The sequence below is a fragment of the Artemia sp. Qi Xiang Cuo genome, chromosome 12 (assembly GCF_049724085.1).
Source record: "Artemia sp. Qi Xiang Cuo chromosome 12, ASM4972408v1, whole genome shotgun sequence".
Lineage (NCBI taxonomy): Eukaryota > Metazoa > Arthropoda > Branchiopoda > Anostraca > Artemiidae > Artemia > Artemia sp. Qi Xiang Cuo.
The window spans coordinates 20575795-20597121 of NC_142805.1; the positions used below are offsets into that span (position 1 = coordinate 20575795).

The 21327-nt window shown below is 34.7% G+C and overlaps 1 protein-coding gene across 1 annotated transcript in view; it reads left to right on the plus strand.

The window, feature by feature from the left end:
- LOC148945884 (cyclin-dependent kinase 10-like) overlaps positions 1-21327 on the plus strand; it is a 73851-nt gene that overhangs the window by 46221 nt on the left and 6303 nt on the right. Inside the window, 3 exon segments of the mRNA XM_089097723.1 lie at positions 3177-3326; positions 7478-7652; positions 10605-10726. Of these exon segments, the coding sequence (XP_088953849.1) occupies positions 3177-3326; positions 7478-7652; positions 10605-10726 (447 nt within the window).

The window sequence follows — 21327 nt, forward strand, 5'->3', positions numbered from 1 at the left end:
CTGATAAACCAAAATAAAGGGATTTTATAGCAAACCAAATCAGGGTTTACAGATTGAAGTTTTGTGTTTTGAGAAGCTTTTATTTGTAATTCCTACTTATTCGGGTTTTCATACAACAAAATCTGATATTTAACAATTTCCAAAATTTTTTGTAGGACGTCTAAAACTATTTCTTGGAACGGTGCTCACCCAATTTGGTTGTAATCATAATAAGCTAACTTTTAGTAATATCTGAGATTTTTGTAGGAAGCAAAAAAAAATAATATAATACTTAGCAACTTCCAAGGTTTTTCTTAGGAAGCTAAAAAACGTTATTGGAACCCGATTCGGCTGCTTAGCGAAAGCAGGTTTAAACCAGAATAAGCAAATATTCAGCAATTTCCTAGGATTTTTAGGAAGCAAACCAAAAGTTTTAGGAACTCGATTTGGGTTTTTCCCAAATAAATTTATAATTTTTTTTACAGGAATCAAATTCAATTTTCTCACCTGAACCGGGTGAGAAATACAAAAGGCTGAGGTTTAATAATAAGGCCTCAGATGCTGATAGTGTGGTAAATGAGTCTTTTAAATACAGAGGTTGCAAATTTGTGAATAAATTACTGAAGAATATGAAAATTTATTTTTGAAAAAGGGAAAGTACCTCGCGATTTTTGGAAAAATCAATTAAACCCCTATTTATGAAGCTGATAAGAGTAAGTGTGACAATTATAGAAGCATTAACTTGGTTTCTATAGGTCTCAACCGAAATAATTGCATAGTTTTTTCTTCTATTTTTCAATGGGTGTTATCCTTATAGACCCTTTATAGATCCTTATAAACTCTTTATAGCCCTTATAACCTTATGACTATATACAGAGCCTATATACTATATACCTTATGACTATATACGATTGAGACAAATTCCAGTCCTTAAAACTGCCCACTTTACTTTCGCTTGGTCTATCGCTACATAAAAGCAACATCAAAACGTTTGGAAGTGTATTTTAACAAAGCTAGTGTTTCCACTTGCCGAGATTTAGCCCTTCTTTTTGACATTTTTAGACTTTCCACGGGACCTTTTCTTTGAAAAAAGGGATAGGACGACGGAAATATTTAGGTATTTACCTTCTTTTACAAGTTTTTTTTTTTTAAAGACAAATCCTGTTCCTTAGAACTATCCGCTCAACCACATGCACGGCAGGTCAAATATTGATATAGCCCAAGAACAGTATTTAACCTTGCATTAGCGCAACTTAAGCCTTATATAGCCCAAGAACAGTATTTCTTGTTGGTCCAAATCAGTACCATACAATTTAATAATACTATGGTATAACAAAAGAAATTATCAGGTTCCAGGCTTAAACGACAAACAGCGTTTTTCTTTTTTTTTTTTTTTTTTTTCTTTTTTTTTTTTTTACTTAAAAGTTTCGTTTTTTTCTTCTTGGAAAATTTCTCAGAAATTGTTAAGCCTCAGCCTATTGTAGTTGTCACCCGGTTCAGGTGACAACCTGAATTGGATTCCTAGAAATGTTTTTTTTTCCAAAAAAAATCTCGGACATTACCAAGTTTCTATAATATTTTCAATAAGTTTGAATAGTTTCAAAATAGTATTTATTTTCAGGTTTAATTTCTATATTGTCCTTTGGACTTTATCTGCATTTTTTTTTTATCATTCTGCACCGAGGATGGTTGATCATAAGTAGTTTCATAAATAGTTTCAAAATAATGTTTATTTTGGGGCTTGGTTTTTGTATTGTCCTTTGAACTTTTATTTGCATAATTTTTCTTCTGTTTTTCACTGGCTATTATTGTCCTCGTTTCTCTCTTCTTGCAATTTTTTGTTTTGTTATAAGGTTAGTCAATATTGTAAGGTTACTTCTTGGGTATGTGGTTACTGCATATGGAATAAAGACCTCCAGTTTTGTAGGAAGCGTCATCTTGCTCTTTTTTTATATGTTTTTTGAATTAGATAGACAAAGTTAAGCTTTTAATGTTCGCTTAATAAATAGAAGCTTGGTTGTTCCAGTCAGAAGACCAAATTTAAAACATTGTGAAGGAACTGATATGTTATTAGTTTTGATTCCTATTGAAAATAACTTCTCGTAATGAACCCTTAAGAAAAGGTTTCATTTGATGTTACTAGAAAATCGTCGCAGTACCAACCCACCTAAGGTCAAAATAGTGAGCAAAAACTCGTTTCATCTTATGTTAATTCATCTGAAGCCGCTCTGTCTGAATGCCACCCATCTGAAACCACTCTGTCCACATTCTCTGTCGTTGCACTCTTAATGGAATATATGTAAGTAATCCTTGCATGTATAAACCTACAAAACACAATTTAATGAAAAAAAAACTACATTTGCAAGTTAAACATTAAACAGTCCTAAGGTGAATAACGAGGAAGGGGGGGGGGGATCTCATGTATTTAACATGCTTACTGTATAGAGGACGAAAGTCCTTATGTATATTTCGATATACTGTTTTATTGGGGGAAGAAGGGTGATTTTACTGAAGCAGAACGAGGGAGGCAAGGTCGAAGGGGGCGGGGAATTGACTAATGTGGGGCATTAGCCCTTTGGGAATAAGGAAAATGGTTTGCTTTGCACTAATACTAAGTTCTCTATATTTACAATTGAGTTTGCTGTCTTTAACCTATGACTTGCGTATTAATTTGTCATAGTTAAATCTGGGGTTTGGTGTCTGCTCCCTGTTATTAATTTTTTTTCTTTTTTTGTCTTTTTTTATTTATTTGAAAATTTTCCTATCTAATTATTCATTTGAACGTACTTTTTATCAGAGGATTTCGATTTTAAATATAAATTCTTAAGTTTAGAAATGAAAGGAGGAAAAGGGAAATTATTTTTTTATTTTTCCATGGTGCAAAGTACGCTTTAATTTTACTGGTTTACGTTTGTGGCGTATTTTTGTAAGTACGCCTGTAAGTACGCGTATTTTTGTATTTTTGTAAGTATTATTACATTATCCTTAAGTGGATGTTTGGAATGAAAGCCACGCAACACCAGCTTTTTTTTTAACTTAATTGGTTCTCCAGTGTGATATTAAGGCAGTAAAAAGAGACTTTTTCTTTTTTTTTTTGTTCAAGTAGTCCGTTTTTTGCTTTCTAGTACAACCTCCAAATTTACAGTTGTTTGTTTTCTGTAATTTATAACTAACCAAATATTTTTTTTATTTTTTAGCTGACTTTGGTTTGGCACGAAAAATTAACGCACCAGAGTGCCCAATGACTCCAAATGTTGTGACATTGTGGTACAGAGCTCCCGAGTTGCTTTTTCAATCTAAAACTCATACTACAGGTATTGACATGTGGGCTGCAGGATGCATATTGGGTAAGGACCCATTCCTTTCCTCTTAAAAATTAAATAAAAAAACAAGTTTTTTTTTAACTGAAAGTAAGGAACGACGTTAAAACATAAAACAAACAGAAAATAGTTCGTACATGAAAGGGGTTTCACCCGCCGCAACACATCGCGATTTCCGCTAAATTTTTTTATTTTTTAATAGAATAAGAATTGTGGGAAAGTCAAACATAAGCGTAAAGAGCGAGGCGTTGAGGAGTGAGGTGAGGAATGCAAATATATTTGAATTCGGCATTCAAATCTGATGCTTTTGGTGTATCTATTGCTATCAAAAACCCGCTTTCTAGAGTTTCGGTTACCATTGAGCCGGGTTGCTCCTTACTTACAGTTCGTTACCACGAACTGTTTGATTTCGTGTTGTGTCCTATAGGCGTGCTAAATTCGTTCCCATAGATATTATGATTTTCTAATAATGCTGTCAGTTCTAGTAAAGTTGAAAAGCGCGAAGAATTTTATAAGTCCTCAAATGACGTTTAACGGGAAAATTTTCATTGAATTAAAATTTATTCCAAAGATTGAGAGGATACGAATATAGTTAAATTGAACTTTTACATATTAACTTTTATATAATTTAGCTGCTAAAGACTTTGATTTATGTATAAGAGCAATATACGTGGAAGCTTTTGAAAACGTAAAAAAGATGCACGTAGGCCTACGCTAAAAAGTTAAACAAGTCTTGAATTCAACTATACGACAAATATTCTTAGTCCAGTAAATCTACGAAACTCTGGGACAAAATTGCAGTGTAAAAGAGTTTTACACTGTCTTGTAGAGAAAAAATTATGTACAACATATCAAAGTCCTCAAAAATCCCCTGGGCTGAAGAGGGTAAAAAACAGGGGAAAGGGGGGGGGGGGGGAATTGTAAAAATTTAGGGGCAGATTTATTGTGCGCTTGAACTTCACGTCTGCTCTTTTTCTGCGTGGGGAAACGAAAAAAGAAAGTTATGCTGTTTTATCGCGGGATTTGGTTCTATTTTCCCTTTAGGGGGGGCGGGAGAGGGGGAAACAGTATCCTGGAGTTTTGCGATATGGCTGGTCAAAATGTTGCACCCAAGGTTTTTTGATTCGATGGTTTCAAAAAACCTGGTATTAGATTCGTATCTTGCTTTTCTGCAGTGTTTTCACCGCAGGGAATACAATGCATCGGGCCTTCGGAGTACATGGGCAGATTTACTTCGACTATATAGTAGAAACATAAGACAAAACTAAATGAAAACAATGAAAAAAATCAGGTAACTTCGGTAATCAAAGCAAAAGATAATTACGGTTTTGATTGAACTAAAAATGAGAAGATCATTGATTTGTACTAAACATCGTCTTCTTCATTGTTATCAACAACAACATCTTTATTGGCATTCTTTGCAAGCAAGTGTACAAGACAATCCATTTTTCGGCAACTACAGCGTGAACTGTCACAGTTGGAACGCGTGCAGCTGCAACGAATCACATTTAGCAGATGAGGCGGAGCAGGTCCGATGTCTGTCATGATCGGAGTGAGGCGTCCACCACGTAATCGCCAACCCCAATCTTTGGGGTCGAGTTCCGACGCAGTTTTAATCCACTTCATTACCTGATAGAAGATTCTATAAGAATGGCATTTCACAGCCGATGGAGTTGGTCAATTCGTGGTTCCAGCAATAGCTAAAACCTAATAAAAGACAAATGCTTCCGAGAATAGCACAAAATGGTCCAAATGCCTTAAAGTGGTGTCGGATCAAAACCCAAAGTACACCATAGGAACCGCCTTGGCCGATCCCTCATAATGAAAACTTAAAGTCCCTTGGCTTGAACAACAAGGATTTGATAAGATAATACAACGCAAGCGTATTTTGAAAAGCTGCTTCTCTGGGCTATGGTGCCATATTCCACTAATTTCACTGCCTGATTCGTCGGTGGGTCGTCTTTACTATTCCAACTAAGAAAAAGCTATACGCTTTTTCTGTGTGTAATTATCTTGTAAAGATTACTAAAAATGAAAAACCTGGACCATCAAACTTGACAAGACTAATCTGAATTAGGGTTGCAGCGTTAGGTAGCAATTAGGGTTGCAGCGGTAGCTAGCAACCTAGTAAGAGATAATCATCAAGACAAAGATCAAGAAAGATCAAGAAAGATCATCAAGAATGATCATCAAGAAAGATCAAGACAAAGATCAGGATAAATCGTTGGAAGAAAAAGAAGTTTTTGTCCCACCACCTGAACAATTAAAAGAAACAAAAGGTTATGCGATACGTCTTTCATAATGACAAAAGACAAGCCAATGTAAAAGAAGAAGTTTTTGTCACACCACTCGAACAATTAAGAGACATAAAGGTGGTCGTCAATGCCTTCCATACCTTTGAAAATCAAAAACCTGGACAAGATAAATCGTTGGAAGAAAAAGAAGTTTTTGTCTTTCATAATGACAAAAGACAAGCTGATGCAAAAGTTAAAGGTCCAATAAAAAAAAAATTTAATTTCACAAAGGCACCACTTCTAATTTAAGATCCATTTGGGTGTCATGGCATCAAGAAAAGGCTCAAATTGTCCGTGTTTAGAAGACAAGCGACAGTGAGAATCTATATATATAGGAGCTTGCCGAGTGCCGGGTAGTCAAAGAAACGTTTCTCTTGCAATTTGTTTCCGGTCAAACCTCCCCCTTCCGGGATTTTCGTTACTCTGTAGTGCTGATAAAAAAAAAAATCCTCCAACAAGAATTTCGTCATGCACACCTTGCCATTCTAACCTGCCAGGAAGGAGAATTGCTTTCTCCTTTTTATATTAGTTTATATTAGTGTTCTGGAAATTTGCTGTCTCGCAACGGCACCTATTTGAAATAATAGCAGCCTGTCTACTAATCTTTGAGTTTAATCATTGATTTGAAATCAGGCTTGGCTCTGGTAAGCATTCAAAATTACTTTCAATATAGGAGAAATGATTTCCAGACTCCTCATTGCTATACCCTCTACTATTCACTGTAAAGGCATTATTTTTACTCTAAAGATTTAGTGAATGAAACCAGTCTTTAATTTAATATTCTTAACACATAATTTAGCAGCCAATCATGCGCTAAATTATCTGATTTTTACTTGATTTTTATTGACACCACCGTTTAACCAATTTTATTTAGATTCCAAAGGGATTATATTCGTGTCTGAAATTTGGCTGCGTCCGAGATTTGGCTATTTGCCTTATTACAAGCTCCTAGAGTGTAAATATATTAGCTATAATAATCCAGGGCTGTGGAGTTGGTCCACTTTACCACCAACTCCAATGACTCCGACTGAAATTTTAAACATAATTGCTCCGACTACTAACGTCTTCTTTCAAGATGAAACAACTCTGACTCCAAAATCCCGGCTAATTTGCTGATGAAATTCAATTTATACTACTACTACTACTAACAACTCACCGCAGCACCAAGCTGCCTAAGATCGACACAGCTACGCACGCTCCCCCTCCATCCCAACCTACAAGTTTCTCCTTAAATGCATTTTTTAGTTTAAAAAAATTATATTCATTTTAATTACCCTAAATTATTAATTTTGTTTCTTATTGCCAATTTTTAGAAGTATTTAAGAGTATTTGGATTGACCCCAGCCTTTACGTGTTTCCATAACTCTGAATCAAAGACTCCAAAGAGTCTTTCATTATTTTTGTTACTCCGACTCCATTCAGCAACAATTTACTAAAACTCCGACTCCACGATTTCAACTTCACAGCCCTGTAATAATCTGACGTTAAAATGGAGTGAAAAGTTGTCTGTTTTCCCTCGTTATGGAACGCTAATAATCCCAAGCAGGACTTTATTTTTTCTTTATTTGGTAATAAGAATCTTATTATATTAACTCATATTACTAAATAATTGTGGCATCATAATAATATTAATCTTTTAGTACCCGCATACATAAAAAAATAAATAATGTATGAAGAAAAAGTGGAAAAAATCATAAACAAGAAACAATTCACCCAAAGAACAATAATTAAACCGTGGTGAGGCGGCCCTTTCTGACAGCCTCTATTGTTAAAAGTATGAAGCACGAAGATATGTAATGTAAAGTAGAGTGAATGTGTCGTGATGGAAGTTTGAAGAATCGGAATATAAACATTGCCCTTTTTTTAGTTTCTACCGTCTTTCAGGGGAACTGCTGCTTCACAAGCCTTTGCTACCTGGTCGATCTGAACTTAACCAAATAGAGCTTATAATAGACTTATTAGGAACACCAAATGCCGCTATCTGGCCAGAATTTGATAACCTGCCGATGTTGGAGAATATTACCTTGAAGTCTCAACCATATAATAATCTCAAGCCTAAGTATGATTTATTTCTTTCCTTTATAAACAATTTTATTCAGCTGCTTCTGTGTAAGACACGGAAAATCCAAGAATATCAAATAAATGTGGGCAGGGAATGCCATGGCATTGGTTATTTTGAAAATATTTAGAAGTGCTTTGGCATGACAACACGCTAGCAAGAATCGTTCTCTGGGAAGCATAGATGGAGTGGCGGAGAAGCTCTTATCTATAAAATAATACTTGTTCAATTTTTTTTGGTTCAATTGAATATAACTTTTTTTATTCAGTTTGTTTTCATTTTGTATATCATATTCAGGGTCCTTCTAAATAGGTGGGTTGCTACTCTCCCCCTTAAAAGCCTGATTTTCAAACTTAAGTTTTATTTATTTACATTCGATACTTTGATAAAAGAGCCCATTCAGGTTTATATTTTTTTATCAAAATGGGATACAATTTGCGACCTTCAAACCCACCATTCTTTTCAAATGCTGCAAAAAAAAACATTTTTCGTTTAAAAACAATATTCATAGGCAATAAAAGGGAGAACTATCCCTTCCTAAGCATCCATCTAACTAAATTAGCCCAAATATTCTCCTGCAAGCGAAAAAGGGTCAGGGATTACCCTCCTTTATAATTGTCAGATATACCTGCCGTAAAAATTTGAAAATTTTGTAAATATAAGGCCCCTCTCCGTGTCCCCCTCCATTTATGTGGCTGTAAGAATATGAATATAAAACGTCTTTATTACACCTAAAATATTTTCGTAACAAGAGAGGAGCTCCATTTACACAGTAAATAGTATGACATATGAAGCTAAGAGAGAAAAGGAAATTATAAATGATAAATAAAACCAAAAAAGGGTGAGAAAACGAGGATTTTGTCAGCCAGTTGTAAAATATGAAGACGAAAAACTAGCAAATATTTCGACAAGGACCTCCGCCAAGTCGTCCTCAGTGCAAAAAAAAAGTCTAACCTTTTAGAGTTCACTACACAAGATAGAAACAAACACCCCTGTTTGTTGAGTGTTTGTTTCGATCTTGTGTAGTGAACTCTAAAAGGTTAGATTCTTGGTGGATTTTTTTTTTTTTTTTTTTTTTTTTTTTTTTTTTTTTTTTTTTTAGCACTGAGGACGACTTGGCGGAGGTCCTTGTCGAAATATTTGCGGGTTTCATATTTTACCACTGGCTGACAAAATCCTCGTTTTCTCACCCTTTTTTGGTGGTTTTATTTGTCATTTATTATTTCCTTTCCTCTCTTAGCTTCATACGTCATGTATAGCCAGTGTGGTCTTAGAAAGTAAATAGTATGACAAGCCAAGTCTAGCTGTATTCCTCAAAATAAAGAGAGGCTAGGGACGAAAGTTACCCCCCCCCCCCCCACACACACCGTTCTACACACACACATACACTTACAGAATAGTCCACTGACCTTTCCTGACTTTAATTTCCTGTAATAGTTGGTGCAGAACTATGCATTACTCTCCACAAATCAAGGAACTCTTAGATGAATCAACTCTGATGAGGGGGAGAGTAGTTTCCCTCATAGATGGGCAAATTCCTTTTCATTTTACGGGTAATATGTTTTTCTGACGCTCAATCCTAATGAAATATACCTCAGTAGGATAAAAATATAATACTTTAGAAACAAATTTGGGCTATATATTTGCACATTAGTGGGGGGGGGGTAATTATAGAGGGTCCGCATTTCTAGTGTGTTAGGTACAGTTATTCCGCATATTATAAAGTAAGAATTGTTTTCTAACTTCACACTCTCCGAATACTTTACCCCCACCCCCTAATGTGCAAATATATAGTCCTAATTATATATTTCCCATTTACTCCGTCACTTCTCTTTGTCTTGTGTGTTAGAGGTCTAGTGTGTTAGGTACAGTTATTCCGCATATTATAAAGTAAGAATTGTTTTCTAACTTCACACTCTCCGAATACTTTACCCCCACCCCCTAATGTGCAAATATATAGTCCAAAATATATATTTCCCATTTACTCCGTCACTTCTCCTTGTCTTGTCTCACGCTAAACTGAAAGAAACTAACGAAAAAGACCGGTTTTACAATGTGTCAATGGATGAACACCTTGAGTGGTCGGGGCTATATCATACAAGTACCATTTTATGTTTTAATGCTGCTCTTTACTTTCATTAAAAATAATAGCTTTGTTTTTCTTTGATTATTTGCTATGTCCGTCGAACCAAGTAACGAAGATTTATTTAACAGATAAAACTGCAAAACGTGATTTCTCTACACATGGAGTTGCTTGGTAATGTTTTGATTTTAAATTTTAAACGATTTTCATATTATCATATGTTACTTTGATATCACGCTATAACCAAACAGTACCACATTAATGTTATTAATTACTCGTGAGAATTTAAATTATTTAAAAGTTAGAGTATAAACGGAATTTTGGCCACAGTAAGTATCCCAAAATCAAGTGTTTGTGATAGTATATTCTCTTATTTAATTAAAACTAATACTCCAGGGAACTTTCAGCAAAAATGGAAATATCTTTTGTTTTCTTAGGAAAAAGAAAACCTCGAGAAATCAAAACCCCACACCCAGTATCAGGATCAGAGAACCTACTAACATAATGATCGAGTAAAAAATGTTCTAAAATCAAAAATAGAGATGGAAAGGTTACTTCCCTCCTTTTCATGTATTTTTTTGCTACTTCTACCATTAGATTCTATGAAATTTGTTTAATTTTTTCACAATAAACATATTCTGAAGAAAACCAGATCCTTCACTTCAATGTTTCTTACGATACTGTCAGAATTGTGATAATTTAGCTCATATTTCGCAAAGATCAATTGTCCAGCGCGTCTAAAAAAAGTATATCAGGCTGCCAAATTTTTAAATTTCTGCCCATCCCTCACGATACAATGTCCTTTATTTTACCTCAGCCTCTGACGTTTGAATGAGGGGCCATGATTCAAAGGTGTTCCATATTTATAGATTTTCGTCTTTATCGAACGCTGGTTTGCGTCTTCTAAATTTTTTGTTCATGTACGACCCAAAGAAGAGAGCCACCGCCAGTGAATGTCTGCAAAGCACTTACTTCAAAGAAGAGCCATTGCGTAAGTTACTTTAATTAGCATTAATTGGATTTAATCTTAAACCTCCACAGTATAAAGGGCTAACATTTAAGAGTTAGAATGAGCGTGGGAGGCCTTGAAATTTGTTGTATATCAAATAAACATGGGTTTAGCCCTCTTTAAAATGAGGCCAGAACATCTGTAAGACTTGACTCTGAGAAATGATAAATAATAAACAAGTTATTACGTATATGAGGGGGTTCGCCCCCTCGTCAATACCTCGCTCTTTACGCTAAAGCTCAAATTTTGTTCCAATTCTTTAAGAATGACCCCTGAATCACGAAGGTCGTTTATTTAGAACAAGCGCGCCGGCAGAAAATTTTACGGGGGGGGGGGGGCAAACGCCAAAATATCAGTGGTGGTTAGGTGACAAGGAATATATTTCAGGATTTATTTTTTTTTGTAGGAATATTTTTATTTTTAAATGCGTTTAATAAAAAACTCAAATAAGAAGAGAAATTAAATTGCATGAAAAATGAAACAAAATACAGCAAATTTTAAACGACAAGGATTCCCGGCAAAGGGATTAATTTATTTAATCAAGAGTATATGTAATTATTATGCATTTAATCTTAAAAGAAAATCAAACTCAAACCAAAATTACGGAAAGATTTATTGCTTACGTAGGTTATAACAGATGTAGACTTGTATTTATGCAATTTCTATACCTTAGAATAGTTTAAAGAAGGAGTAGAGATGCTCAAAAATCATCCTGCCTGCATAGATACCACGTTTTGATTTTATAACGGCCATGTAAAATGTACCTCTTTCATAACAATACAATTCTCCCTCCCTCGAACTTAAATCCCTTATATATTCAGACATTAAAAAAATAGAATAACGAAATAAAAACAAAATTTAATCTTAGTGTCCAGCTACTAAATTAAGCCTCTTTCTTTTTAGTGTTCTATTCAACTAAATAAAATGAACAGGTATAGAAAAATTTCGTCACAAGAGAATCTTATCAAATAGTTTGTGATAAAAAAAACTGGAAGTAAAAAGTGACTTGGAGGAATATTCACCAAAACAAAAATGGAATTCTCAGGACAATTGCTACACCCACAGAACTGGCTTTTTATGCTGCCTCTAAATATATAAAATTCTTTCAGTTTATTGTTACCCGCCCAAAACCAAAATTCTGCCAAAATTTACCTGATTTAAAAAAAAAAGGGGGGACACCCCCCAAAAAGCAAGCGATCTTATTGAAAATCCCTTTATTAGATGCATCATATCAGAGAACCTTACCATAGAGGTTTCAAGCTCTGATTTTCAAAATGTGGAATTTCGCTTTTTTTCAGGAGAAACATCATCGATGCATGCTTATTTGTTTTGTTTTTCACAGGGGTGATTCTATCAAACCGAAGGTCCAAAATAATTGCTCATTCAAACATGAATTTAAAGCTCTTTTTTAAGTGATCATATAAACTGGGTCAGGGGAAAGTCTTGTTTCCTTGCTCTTTTAGGGCACCAAATTACGACTTTACCCCGAAGAGGATGAATTTTTAATCAATTTAGAATTCTGAGAAGCTAATTGATTTAAAAGTATCAATAACTATATTTTAGACTTCCCAGTTGCAAAAGAAGTAATGCCATGGTGGCAGTACAGGATTCAACCAAGTTGACTCACTTTATTTGTAATACGTTTGGGGATTTGTAATTGCGTATCAGCTATAATGAGGGGGGGGAGTCATTGTTTAGGTGGAGGGAGAGTAGATTCCTAAATAAGTACATTTTAATGAAAAAACTGCTTACTCATCATGAGGCTTCAGATAAATGTTGAAAGAGGTAGGGGGAATAGGAATTAATTAAAATATTTCTCTATTCAGCTAAAACGTTACATTCCCATATCTACCAGCACAGAGATGGAAAATGAAAGGCAGGTTATCATCAGCTCCGCCAGGAAATTTCTTTGGGGTGGCAAATACTGCTGATATTTTAAATGGTGTTATTTTCTTGTTCTATTTATATGAAGTACTTTAATGTATTCTAACAAATGTATGTAATGTATTTATCGATAAGAAATCCTATCGTAGAAGTTGTGATGGCTTCAGTTATGTAGAAGATCAAACGTCTCACAGAATTTCCATCAATAATACAAACAATAATACTCCTTTTCATCCAACAGAAATTCCTTAGTAATAATATTAACAGGGACTTTTTACCAGAATTACTATTCATCGCCAATTTTTTATTCAAATTTTATCCAAAATTGATATTGAAAATTTAAACGTAGGACGGTACTAATGAACGTACAATTATTGAATTGCATATTTAAAAAGCAATTAACTAGGGATTTAAGGGACCGGTACCTCAAATTATATCCTGGTTAGGCCTGGGTATGATTTGGAAAATAATCAGAAATTAAATAAAAAAAAAGAGCGTTTCAAATGAAAGCCAGAAACAAATTTGAAACCTGTTTGAACAGATTACTCTTTATACGAAGGGGGCTGTCTCCTCGTTACTCTTTACTGTGAAGTTTGGCTTTTTCAAATTTTAAAGAAATTTTGCAATTGTAAAAATAAGATTTTTCAAAGCACTAAAAAACCTAAGAAGGGGGCAGTCCCCTTCTTAGGCAGTTCCCCTAAAATATCTAAGAAGGGGGCAGCAAGGTGTTGAGAAGGGGGCAGTCCCCCTTATATACAGAGCTGTTTATATTTGTTTTAAGTTTTAAACTTGCTCCTTACTTTAGTTGAAAAGCCTTCTGTTATTTGTTTACTTACATTTCATGAAACTGTAAAGTTTTATGAATAAAATACTTTTGGTAACGCAGAAAAAACGACCAATATTTCAATGACCTCTGTTTGGATTTTGAGTGCTAATCAAACAGTTCGTGGTAGCGAACTGTAAGTAAGGAGCGACCCGGGTCAATAGTAACCGAAACTCTCAAAACGAATTTTTATACCAATAGATATGTCAAAAGAATTGGAATATTATGCTGATTCCAAATATTTAAGTTTCATTAAATTTATTTTTACCCATCCAAAGCTACGAGCTTGAGAAAATTTGTCTGATTTTCGAAAAAGGGAGAAAGACCCCCTTGATGTCATAAAATTTTACTGTAAATCAAATCATCGGATTCAGCGTATTAAAGAACCCTACTGTAGAGGTTTCAAGCTCATATCAGCAAAAATGTGGAATTTTGTAATTTTTGCCAGAAGAAAGATCACGGTTGCGTGTTTATTTGTTTCTTTTTGTTGTTTTTTTTTCATGGGTGATCGTATCGATCCAGTTGGCCTAAAACATCAATAGAGGGCTGATTATAAAGGAAATGAAAAGTTATAGCACCCTTTTTAAGTGACCAAAAAAATTGGAGGGCAACTAGGCCCCCTCCCACGCCACTTTTTTCACAAAATTGCCCGATTAAAATTTTTAGATAGCTATTTTCTTCAGCATAGTGGGGAAGGGAGGACGATTTTTCTGCTGGAATGATTTTGCACGGGGAGAATTTTCCATGGAGAGGAAGTTTCCAGAGGTGAAATTAAATAAAAGTTCAAATAGGAACAAAATCCTTTTAATAGACAGTGATGATGATAACAGTGATAGAAATTCACAAAAATACCGGATATTTCGGTCACATGTGCAGTGACCGTCATCAGCAGTGACCGTCATCAGGAGTTTTACTACTGATGACGGTCACTGTATATGTGACCGAAATATCTGGTATTTTTGCGAATATCTATCACTGTTATCATCATCACTGTCTATTAAAAGGATTTTATCCCTATTTGAACTTTTATTTATCGTCATGGAAAGGCAGTGTGGTCTCCGAAATTATCTACGTCATATTTAGAGGATGAAATTTTCAGGAGAAATTTTACACTGGGTGAATTTGCCAGAATTCCTGTACGAAATTTCTTTATATGTCTTGCTTTTTCTTTACCGCTTCAATTTCAGTCGTGAGATGTGAAGGGTAATTGTGCGGGGTAAATTTTCCCCAGAATTGAATTGCCCAGAGGATATTTCTATGGGAAGGGGAATTTTTCGGTGGAGGAGGAGCCGGGTATCCTGACTTTATTTAAAAACTATCAGAGATTAAATGAAAAAAAGTTTTTTCAACTGAAAGTAAGGAGCAATATTAAAACTTCAAACGAACAGAAATTATAACGTATATAGGGGAGTTGCCTCCTCCTCAGCACCTCGTTCTTTACCCTAAAGTTTAAATTTTTTTCTGATTATTTAAATACAACTCATCAAGTACAAGGGTCGTTTGATTAGAACGATAAGTAACTTTTTTTAAAGGGCCGGTAAACTGTACCGTGAAGAGCGAGGTGTTGAGGAGGGGGGCAATCCCCCAATATACGTAATAATTTCTGCTCTTTTTAAGTTTCATTGTTGCTCCTTAGTCCTTACTTTCATTTGAAAAATATTGTTTTTTTTTTATTTAATGAAGCTTACAGACAAACATTGTTCTAAAGGTAATGGAAAAAACATGTCAATTAAAGTAAAAGTATATAAAAATGAAAAAAAGTAATTAGTTACAAGAAAATACGAAAAACAATAGATTACTTACAAAAACGAAGATATAAACTCCCAGCAATCCGTTCTGCTGAGCAATGCCAAAGCGTTGAACGGATATTTTTTAACAATTAATTAAAAAAAACTTTCATAAAAATAAGTTTTTCAAAGAAAAGTAAAGGCCATTTTAAACTTAAGCTAAGTATATAAAAATACATGTTCAAATTAAAAATCAAAACGACCAGAAATTACTAATAAAGAATAAATGAAAACCAAAGCGAACAGATATTAAATATAAATTCATCGCAAAAAACATACAACAATTAATAATATAAAATAATAAATAAACCTTAAAGCGAGTAATGCTTGGATTGAATATTAAAAGCAAGCTTAAAACGAAAAAAAATATTTTGCTATTAAAGTTTAAATGAAACTTAAAACGAACAGAAATTAAATAAACAATAATTGTGAATAAACACACAATAGATATTAATGTAAATGAATAAATAAATCTTAGAACGAGTGAAACTTAAATTGAATATACAAATCAAGTTTGAATCGAATAAAATAACTACAAACAAGAGTTTGGGTATCGTCTCACTGCAGAAGCCTAAAACCTACTGCGTCATTTGGGCTTTACTGAAAACAATTCTTTGAAATATTTTCACTTTTGTAACTTTAAGAAATCAAGAATTAATTAAGATTTTAGGGAATAAATATCGGCATATGTATATTAAATTGACAAAGTGACATTTTTTTTCAGTAAACTCATTTGAATTTTTTTTCAGTAAAGTACAAATTATATTCTGGCTTTTAGAAAGCATAGGGGTTTTGAACCCTACTCATATTAATTTATGCTCGTTTTGAGTTTAACTCTAATATTTATTTTAATTTTTGTTCGTTTTAGGTTTCATTTATTTATTGATACTGATTTGGGGTAGTTGTATTCTTGGTAGATTGTATGATAGTCTAGACGCCAGGTGTTGAAAATGTGAACCATACCACGACTGAATGGGGCTGCTACGAGAATTAGCCTACCCTCCACCCGCTAAATTGACCATGTGGATTCAAAAATACCAATGGCACTTGCTTGCGAGTTGTGGAACACTCCGAAACTTGACATTTTAATATATTTTGGTGTTATATGCAAGAAAATGCATGTTCCACAAAGTTTGAGGTGCAGTTTTCTGCTCAAATTAAAATGCCTAGAAGCCATAGAATGTTTTCATAACAAAATAACACGATTAGTTAGAAAAAAGGGAATAGTTAAAAAAAAGGCAAAACTATATGAATATTAAACGGTCTTGGGAAGTATAAACAAAATAAAGTTGAGAATTAGATCTACAATGATATTAATTATTCAAAGATCGATCAGTTCAAGATTTTTTTTCACTGTAATTTTTATTTTCATTTTCAATGCTGTAAGAACTGGAAAACAATAAATTTGCAATATACGAGTAATTCGTTTTCGGTGAAGCACCAATGACGCAGAAGGCTTTAGGTTTTTACAGTTAAAGAAGGGGGCTGTATCCAAATTTTGCTTGTAGTGAAACTATATTTGTCTTAACCAGTCTTGAAAAGAACTAATAAATTAAACTGAATATTAGATGCATAATGATATTAATTGTTAAAAGGTCATCAGTTCAAAATTTTACTGTAATTTTAATATTTATTTTCAATATTAAGTACAAACGAAAACATTTGTAATATAATTCGTTATCAGTAAAGTGCCAATGACGCAGTAGGTTTTAGGCTTCTGCAGTGAGACGATACCCAAACTCTTGCTTGTAGTTATTTTTATTCGATTCGAACTTGATTTGCATATTCAATTTAAGTTTCACTCGTTTTAAGATTTATCTATTCATTTACATTAATATATATTGAATGTTTGTTCGCATTGATTGTTTATTTAATTTCTGTTCGTTTTAAGTTTCATTTATGCTTCAATAGCAAAATATTTTTTTGTTTTAAGCTTGATTTTCATATTCAATCTAAGCATTACTCGCTTTAAGATCTATTTATTCATTTATATTATTACTTTTTGTATGTTTTTTGCTATGATTGTTTATTTAATTTCTGTTCGTTTTGGGTTTTCATTTATTCATTAATAGTAATTTTTGGTCGTTTTGAGTTTGAATTTTAGCACTCATTTGTATCTACTGAGCTTAAGTTTATAATGGACTTTACTTTTATTTTAAAAACTTCTTTTACAGAAAGTTTTTTGTAATTAATTTTTTTTCGTTTTGATTGCAAGTTTTTATGGCATGTGATTCAAGTTTTTATGGCATGGGGGGAGGGGTGCTTACTGTCCGATTATTCTTGACTTTAAAAACGGATCTAGAACTTTCAATTTTCAATCAAATGAGCCTTCTCTAAAGTTTATACGAGCATCCCTTCCATAAGAAATAATATGAAGGATTCGGAGAATCCTTAAATTACAACCTTTGCCCTGAGGGCTTTGGGGGAGTTGAAATCCTCAAAGACGTAATTTCCAGAAATTAAAACAACGTTTAATAAAATTGCTGTCTTAAAATTTTTATTGGATACGTTTGGAGAAATGTTGGGCGTGAGAGGGGGGTTAGCTGTCCTCAAATCACTTTTGACTATTAAAAAGGGCACAAGCCTTCTGAATTTCCAATCGAATGAGCCTTTTTTGAAGTTTCTACGACAACGACTTCCATAAAAACCTTATATGCCCCCAGGGCATAACTTAAAACCCTTTCCTTAAGGGTTGTGGGGGATTGTCCTCTTCAAAACATATTTTCTATCTGGAAATCTACGACGCCCAACAAAATAGCTAACACAAAATTTGGATTGGATTTTTTGGGGGGACTCATGGGCGTGGGGGGGGGCTAATTGCCCTACAATCACTTTCCACTATTAAAAAATTCACTAGCCCTTTGAATTTCCAATTGAATGTGCCTGTTTTGAAGTTTCTACGACAACGCATTCTATAAAAACCTTAATTGCCCCAAGGGGTTATCTTAAAACACGTGCCCTGATGGTTTTGGGTCATTGTCCCCCTCTAAAAATCATTTGAAATCCGAAAATCAACTGCGTTGAACAAAAATAGCTATCTAAAAGTTGTGATTGGATGTGTTTGGGGGAATGATGGGCGCAGGGGGGGGGGCTAGTTGCACTCCAATCACTTTTGACTATTGAAAAGGGCACTATCCCTTTGAATTTCCAATCGAATGAGCCTTTTTTGAAGTTTCTATGACAATGCTTTCTATAAAAACCTTATATGCCCCCAGGGCATAAGTTAAAACCCTTGCCCTGAGGGCTGTGGGGGATTGTCCTCCTCAAATATATGTTTTCTATCTGAAAATCAACTACGCTGAACAAAATGGCTATCTCAAAATTTTGATTGGATGTGTTTGGGGGAATGATAGGCGTGGGGGGGGGCAGTTGCCCTCTAATCACTTTCGACTATTAAAAAGGGCAGTGTCCCTTTGAATTTCCAATCGAATGAGCCTTTTTGAAGTTTCTACGACAACGCTTTTTATAAAAACCTTATATGCCCCCAGGGCTTACCTTACATCCCTTGCCCTTAGGGTTCTGGGGAAGTGGCCTCCTCAAAAACATAATTTCTATCTGGAAATCAACTACGCTGAACAAAATGGATATCTCAAAATTTTTATTGGATGTGTTTGGGAAAATGATGGGCGTGGGGGGGGGGTTAGTTGGACTCTAATCACTTTCGACTATTAAAAAGGGCACTAGCCCTTTAATTTCCAATAAATTGAGCCTGTTTTGAAGTTTCTACGACAACGACTTCTATAAAAACCTTATATGCCCCCAGGGTATATAACTACGCTGAACAAAATGGCTATCTGAAAATTTTGATTGGATGTGTTTGGGGAAATGATGGGCGTGGGGGGGAAGGGGGCTAGTTACACTCCAATCATTTTCGACTATTAAAAAGTGCACTAGCCCTTTAATTTCCAGTCAAATGAGCATATTTTGAAGTTTCAACGACAACGCCTTCTATAAAAACCTTATATGCCCCCAGGGCATAACTTAAAACCCTTGCCCTGAGGGTTGTGGGGAAGTATTCTCCTCAAAAATATATTTTCCATCTGGAAATCAACTACGCTGAACAAAATGGCTATCTCAAAATTTTGATTGGATGTGTTGGGGGGAATGATTGGCGTGGGGAGGGGGCCAGTTGCCCTCCAATCATTTTCGACTATTAAAAAGGGCACTAGGCCTTTAATTTCGAATCGAATGAGCCTGTTTTTAAGTTTCTATGACAACGCCTTCTATAAAAACCTTATATGCCCCCAGGGCATAACTTAAAACCCTTGCCCTGAGGATTGTAGGGGAGTGTCTTCCTCAAAAATATATTTTCTATCTGTAAATAAACATCGAGGAACAAACTGGAGATCTGAAAATTTTTTTGGAATGTGGCGGGGGAACGTATGGGCTGAGGGGAGGGAGGGGGCTATTTACACACCAATCAGTTTCGACTATTAAAAAGAGTATTCGCTCTTTAATTTCAAATCGAATGAGCCTGTTTTGAAGTTTCTACGACGACGCCTTCTATAAAAACCTTATATTCCCCCAGGGCATAGCATCTAAACGATTTCCCTTTGGTTTTTGGGGATTATCATCCTCAAAAATATATTTTCTATTTGGAAATAAGATTAGCATAAAAAACGACCGATCAAAAAAGGTTGAGTAGCTTTGTTTGGGGAACTTGTGGGTGTGGGGGGGATCGTTGCCCTCCTATCACTTTATACTATTAAAAAGGGCACTAGCCCTTTAATTTCCAATCGAATGAACATGTTTTGAAGTTTCTACGACAACACCTTCTATAACAACCCTATATGCCCCCAGGGCATAACTTAAAACCCTTGCCCTGAGGGTTGTGGGGAAGTATTCTCCTCAAAAATATATTTTCTATCTGGAAATGAACTACGCTGAACAAAATGGCTATCTCAAAATTTTGATTGGATGTGTTTGGGGGAATGATGGGCGTGGGGGGGATAGTTGCCCTCCAATCAGTTTCGACTATTAAAAAGGACACTAGCCCTTTAATTTCCAATCGAATGAGCCTTTTTTGAAGTTTCTACGACAACGCCTTCTATAAAAACATTATATGTCCCCAAGGCATAAATTAAAACCCTTTGACTGAAGATTTTGGGGGAGTGTCCTCCTGAAAAACATATTTTCTATACGGAAATCAAAAAAGCTGAACAAAATGGCTATCTGAAAATTTTGATTGGATATGTTTGGGGGAATGATTGGCGTGGGGGGGGAGGGGCTAGTTACACTCCAATCACTTTCGACTATTAGAAAGGGCACTAGCTCTTTAATTTCCAATCGAATGAGCCTGTTTTGAAGTTTCTACGACAACGCCTTCTATAAAAACCTTATATGCCCTCAGGGCATAACTTAAAACCCTTGCACTGAGGGTTGTGGGGGAGTATCCTCCTCAAAAATATATTTTCTATCTGGAAATCAACTACGCTGAACGAAATGGCCATCTCACCATTTTTATTGGATGTGTGTGGGGAAATAAGGGGCGTGGGGGGAGCTAGTCGTCCTCCAATCATTTTCGACTATTAAAAAGGGCACTAGAACTCTCGATTTCCAATCGAATGAGCCCCCTTTGAAGCTTTTACGACGACCCCTTTCATATGAAGTGCCTCTGGGAAAAAAGTAAATAATAATAAAACATTGGAGCCGTATGGCGTTGCCTCTGATATCGACAGTTTTGAACTTGGTTATCAAACATCAAAATATCTAATGCCTTTAGACTCAATTGTTTATGAAAATTACCCATTATCAAAGTAATTAGTAAGGTAAAACATTAAAACGAAAATTGAGAAAATAAAAAAAAAAATAATTCAATATTGTTAGAATACCAAACACCAATATATTTGACATCTTTCTGCTTCAAAAGTTTAAAAAATTAAATCTTTTTCAAAGTGACAACTAGATGAATACAATCACTCCTGGAAAAAAATGATAATAAAACACAAAAAACGTATTGGTTCAGGGGGGAAATAAAGAATTTTAGAGTATTCGATACAGGAAAAGCATTTCTGATTGTAATAGCTTCATAAATTAGCTAAATAGTGCTCTTGCAATATAAGTAAATTTTGGGAGAACGAGCCTGCCGA